We start from the raw sequence: 6000 nt of genomic DNA, 5'->3' as shown, positions 1-6000 counted from the left end.
TGGGCAGTCGGCCCAAATTATAAACAAGAAGATGCAGAAAGGCCAAAACCCAGCTGCCACTTCTGAGGGGCAGGGAGCAATAGCAGGGTCCTGCCCGTGATCCCTGCACACAGCACCACCAAGGGGGTGGGCAGAATACCCAAGCCACCCCTCAGACCCAACCACCGTCACCCCATTTAAGGGACCAGCCTGCCCTCCGCAGGGAGGGAACAAGGGCACCTGCTGCTTGCCTTCGCTGCCTCCTGCTGTAGCACAAGTCCCGGTAAAACCTTGCCTGAACTCCTCCTCTGGCCTGTCGTCAATTTCTATCATCAAGGAGTCCAAGGACCCTGGTGATGATCCATCAAGACAGGCTCAGACTCTGGTCCTTGAAAGTACATGTTCTCCAGAGAGAGACCTGGGAGACTTCTGTTTTCTTAGCAAACAGCAAGTCATTTTAATTAAAAGTACTTAAAATTTTCAGAAACAACGCAATGAATGACTTTCTGATATCAACAGCAACGAGCTTAGATAACCAGCAAGGAACTATACTCAATATTTTTAATAACCTATAAGGGGAAAGAATCTGAAAAAGGATCCATCTATCTATAACTGAATCATTGTGCTGTACACCTAAAATGAACGTGACATTGGAAGTCAACTTTTTTTTTTTTTTTTACTGTGCCATGGGGCATGCAGATCTTAGTTCCCTGACCAGGGATCAGACCTGTGCCCCCTGCATTGGAAGTGCAGAGTCTTAACCACTGGACTGCCAGGGAAGTCCAATTATACTTCATTTTTTTTTAAATGGTTAAAGGGGGAAAAAAAGCAATGAGCTAAGTTTATGCAGCAGAAACAAGAGCATTTGTCTTGAATAATTCAGAGAGCTATTTGCATATTTCATGGATGAACTTTTATTAAAATTGTACGTAGATCTCACAGTTAATTTTTTTAAAAAACAAGAACTTCCTTTTCCCCCTAGTATCAAAATAGTTATCTTTTTTAAATACCTTGAAAAACTTTAATACAATTGTTATATATTAAATACTCTGCTAAAATCTCAGTCATTTCTCTCCCATTCATTCTAGAATCCGGCTTTAGTGTCGCTACCACTTTCTTTTTTGGCATCTTTAATGCTTCATCCCAGAGAAACATCAAGAGGAAAAGATTTTCCTGTTAAGTCCATTATTAAAAAAAAAAAAGTTTAGGAGAAGCCAATGACAATATTTTATTTGGTACTGAAGATTTTTATGAATCATTCCTTAATACAAGTATGCAGGCCCTGGAATTACTTAAAACAGCAGTTCTTGCCCTGAAATGGTTATACTGACCAACCAGCGCCCTCTGGTGGTCTGGAAACATACAAACAGCTAACTCAGGAAGGTCTTTTCAGACGTTTGGTGCTGGAAATACAGACACAGAGACCAGAAGTTTTTATTTTCAGGGGTCAAGACAAGACAACTGGCTTCCCCCAATCCCAGTCTCAACACAGATCACCCACAGGTGCTCGGTGCAGAGCCGAGAGAATGGCAGCTCCCCCGAGGATGCAAAATCAGAAGCTGGACTCAGGCAAGGTTTTCTTCCGACGTAAGGACAGTGTGTGGTACTTCACCTTTGGCAAGGTACCGAAAGACGTCTGCTCCCCGGAGACACTCCTCTGGGATGTGCCCAGGGCGCTGGCCCTCGGGGGCCTGCCAGTCTTGCGAGGGAGGAGCAGAGAGCTGGGCGCTGACCGGACGTCCCTCTCGCTTTCCAGGTGGCCGGCCGGGCCCCTGGCCAGGCTCTCTCGAATCCTGAGGGATGGAGACGAGCCTCGGGCCTCCCCATCCACAGCCGGGCTCTGCCTGCCGCTCACCAGGGAGACGGGGGCCGCCTGGGGGGCTGCCTCTGGCCTGTCCCTCTTCCTGATCTCCTTCTTCCAAAACACAGACCTAAGAAGGGTGAGGGTCCCTTGTGGGAATCTGTCTGTCTCGGGGTCCTTTCTCTCCCCATTAGCCCTCATCTTGCCCGAGCTGTTTGGGCGACCGTCTGCACTCTTTCTAGGTAACGTTGCAGCATTGGGACCCTCCTTGGGGGAGGGTGCTTGGCCACTGCTCCTGGTTAGGCCACTTCCCTTACAGCTTGTGGTCCTTTGGCCCTCAGGCCGGGCTCGTCTCCCATCGTCTTCTGTTGAGGACATCACCGTGAGGGGCAAGTCAAACTGTTTGGGCAGCCTGATATCCTGACTTGAGTTTTCCTTGAGCTTCCTGGCTACATTCGAGCCATCTGAGTTGCCAGGGACCATGCAGTGGCCAGGATGGCCAGAGGGGCAGGGCGCTGTGGCCAGCACCGTGTCGCTGGTTCGCCTACTGTCTTCACCGTCCACAGAAAGGGTGGCATGTGACTTCTGGTGACCGCCGGCAGGACCCGTCAGCAGCTGCACGATGGACTGGCTCGTGGACCGAGGTCTCCGTCTGGACTCCAAGTACTCCACCAGCTCGATGGATGTGCCCAGAGGTTTCTCCCTGGGGCCAAAAGACCAGCGGAGGGGCATGGTCTTGAAGGCCCCCTGCTTGGCTCGGGAAGGTGTGGGCACCTTCATGCTGATACTGCGGCCTTGGATGCCCCGTGCCAAAGGTCTGGACTCCAAGCCTCCTGAAAGAGACACCAAGATCATCAGTACCTGACTTTCCCTCCAGCTGCAGTAAGAGTGGGGGCTTCCCTCGTGGCTCAGGTGGTAAAGAATCCGCCTGCAATGTGGTAGACCCATGTTCCATCCTTAGGTCGGGAAGATCCCCTGGAGAAGGGCATGGCAACCCACCCCAGTATTCTTGCCTGGAGAATCCCATGGACAGAGGAGCCTGGCGGGCTACAGTCCATGGGGTCGCAAACAAGTCAGACACAACTGAAGCAACTTAGCACCCAAGCAGTAAGAGTAGCCACATCCAACAAGCACTGACCGAGCACCTCCGATGATCAGGCACCATCCTGAGTGCTGGGGACATAGCAGTGAACAAGACTATGGCTCCTGCCCTTGGGAACATCAATGTTTTCACTCACTGTTTCGTGGGCTCCATTTACATACTTGAAGCCACAGGGCAAGCTAGAGCCAACAGAGATAGCTACGTGCCAGGCAGTGCAGACTCCCGAGAAAGCTCAGTCTCTGAGGCCACGGGCCTAAGATTTAAGATTCTTTTCATTCATCTTAAATATGGCCATGGAACAAAATGCTCAGCAAAAATCCCTGCCTTTTCAGGTCAAATTAGGTGCTTGTACCTTTCAAATGCACCAATATCCCTTAGGCTTAAAGAAAAAAAGAAGAAAAGAAGAGGATCATGTGTTTAATTTTATCAGAATTGCCAGATTCTCCATTGTGCGTTTTGTGACATAGAAAGATTCTTTTGATATGTACTATTAAGGATGATACAGAGTCTAGAAAAAGAGTAATCCAACTTGCAAAAATAAATATACATACACAGGTATAAGTATAGATCTGTGCATATGTACATATGAAAACATACAAAGTATGGAGAAATAAATACTAAAATGACAAGGTGTTGAAGGAACCGTGGGGGTGCTCTGTGTTTTTTATTTTCTTCTCAATTCTTTCCTTACTCTCATCATTTCTAAAGGGAACATACAGATACCCAAGACTGTGTATCTTTCCTGAAGACATAGTCAATCAATGTAAAAAAAAAAAACAAACTTAGGCACTAACTTAAGCAAGGAGGTGACTTGTACACTGAAAACTGAAAAACATTGCTGAAAGAAATGAAAGATGACATAAATAAATGAAAACTGATCTTGTGTTCATGGATTTGAAGATTTAATATTGTTAAAATGTCAGGATTTCCCTGGTGGTCCATGGTTAAGACTCTGCACTTCCAAGGCAGGGGGCACAGGTTCAATTCCTGGTCTGGGAACTAAGATCCCATATGCCTCATGGCATGGCAAAAAGAAAAAAATAAAATAGCAATAAGAACAAAAAAAAAATTTTTTTAATCTTCAAAAAAATTGTCAATGTTACCCAAAGCGATATATGGATTTAATGCAATCCCTATCAAAATACCCATGAGGTTTTAAACAGAAATAGAAAAACTCATCCTAAAATTCATATGGACTCTCACGGGACCCCAAATAGCCAGTCACCGGAAAGACACACACTGTATGATTACACCCTACGGACTCTGAGCAGTCAAAAGCAGAGACACAGAAAGTATAACGGTGGCTGCCAGGGGCTGGGGGAGGAGGGAACAGGGAATTAGTGTTTTAACAGGTTCAGGGGTTCAGATTTACAAGATGAGAAGAGTTATAGGGGTGGTTTTTGGTGGCCGTACAACAATGTGAATGTGCTTAATACCACCGAACTGTACACTTACAGATGGTCAAGATGGCAAAGCCAGTTATGTGTGTGTGTGTGTTTTTTCCTGGTTTGTGGGATCTTAGTTTCCCAACCAGGGATTGAACCCAGGAAACTTGACAGTGAAGTCTGGTAGTCCTAACCACTGGACCACCAGGGAAGTCCCAGTTATATGTGTTTAACACAATTTTTAGAAGTTAAAAAGTCATTGGTCATTGTACCGTTAAGATGCCTTGATTTATGAGATGCCTGTCACCATTGAGAAAGGACTCTTCAGCTAAGCCCACATGGCACAAGGACAGTCACCCTGGGCCAGGGCACCAGCCTCTTGCCCACAGTCCTCCACTCTCACCACAGGGCACAGTCCGCAGCTCCCAAAAATGAGCAGGACTGCAGCCACCAATGCCAACCTCTGAGCTGTATGAAGAGGGCCTGGGGGCGGGGGGTGCTCAGGAGGTCAGAGGAGCAGGTACATGGGGTCCCCAAGCCGCCAGCTGGGAACACACACAAGCAGGTAAGCCAGCCGAGGTGCACAGACAGTCCATCAACCCCACGAGCCATCTGACCGCACCTCCGAGGTTCTGGAGAGCTTGCCTTTCAGGTTTTCCACAGATAATCTTTGGTATTTTTTATTTTTCTTTAAAGCACTTTAGATTAGCCAGCGATGGACACAACATCACTCCCAAATCCTTTGTAATTCCAGTCCTAAGTGATGTTGTTGTTCCATCATTGAATTCCCACACCTTGGAGGGAAAATAAATAAATAAAACAGTTCTGGGGGCTGAGACGTGTGGGAAGGTTTTGTTCCTGGTCCACAGCCCGGGGTAAGGGCAGAAAGAGAAGCTTTGTATTAGGAGTCACAGAGCGGTGACTTTCAGCCTTTCAAAACGGGAGGAGCCCTGGCAGGCAGCGGAGCCCGCTCTCCATCCTTCCCCCGCCCCCGATCGAGGGCGCGGGCACCCCGCATCCTGTCACGGGAACCGCGGGTGTCCACAAAGCACCCAGCTCCTCTTTCTCAAGATGCAGTGAGAAAGCACCTTGCCGATCAGGATTTTATTTCATTCTGTTTGTCGGATCTGAGAAGGAGCCAGAGCTTTGGCGGAGGGGAGAAATAAACGTGAAAGCACCCACTGGGAGCCAGCGCTTCCTGTTCACCAAAGACCTCGCTTTCGGGGAAGGTGGGCGGGGGGCGGGCAAGTGCTCCCCAAAAAGAGAAGTCCCAGCACCGCAACGAAGAGTAGCCCCTGATCGCTGCAACTAGAGGAAAGCTCACGGGCAGCAATGAAGACTCAGTTCAGTTCAGTTCAATTCAGTCGCTCAGTCGTGTCTGACTCTTTGAGACCCCATGAATCGCAGCATGCCAGGCCTCCCTGTCCATCACCAGCTCCAAAAAGTTTACTCAAACTCATGCCCATCGAGTCAGTGATGCCATCCAGCCATCTCTTCCTCTGTCGTCCCCTCCTCCTCCTGCCCCCAATCCCTCCCAGCATCAGGGTCTTTTCCAATGAGTCAACTCTTCGCATGAGGTGGCCAGAGTACTGGAGTTTCAGCTTCAGCATCAGTCCTTCCAATGAACACCCAGGACTGATCTCCTTCAGGATGGACTGGTTAGATCTCCCTGCAGTCCAAGGGACTCTCAAGAGTCTTCTCCAACACCACAGTTCATATAAATAAAAATAAAC

The 6000-nt window shown here is 48.3% G+C and overlaps 1 protein-coding gene across 2 annotated transcripts in view; it reads right to left on the bottom strand.

Moving 5' to 3' along the window:
* Nucleotides 1-869: 869 nt before the first annotated feature.
* The window catches only part of USP43 (ubiquitin specific peptidase 43), a 49754-nt gene continuing 44623 nt past the window's right edge, over nucleotides 870-6000 (bottom strand). For both annotated transcript variants that reach the window (XM_070479095.1, XM_070479096.1), the window contains exon 15: nucleotides 870-2613. In XM_070479095.1, coding sequence (XP_070335196.1) covers nucleotides 1532-2613 — 1082 coding nt within the window. In that variant the 3' untranslated portion in view covers nucleotides 870-1531. The remainder of the gene's footprint in view (nucleotides 2614-6000) is intronic.

This window comes from Odocoileus virginianus, chromosome 17 (assembly GCF_023699985.2).
Source record: "Odocoileus virginianus isolate 20LAN1187 ecotype Illinois chromosome 17, Ovbor_1.2, whole genome shotgun sequence".
NCBI classification, from domain to species: domain Eukaryota; kingdom Metazoa; phylum Chordata; class Mammalia; order Artiodactyla; family Cervidae; genus Odocoileus; species Odocoileus virginianus.
Note: the sequence above shows the minus strand (reverse complement) of the source record. Positions and strands in the feature narration are given on the sequence as shown.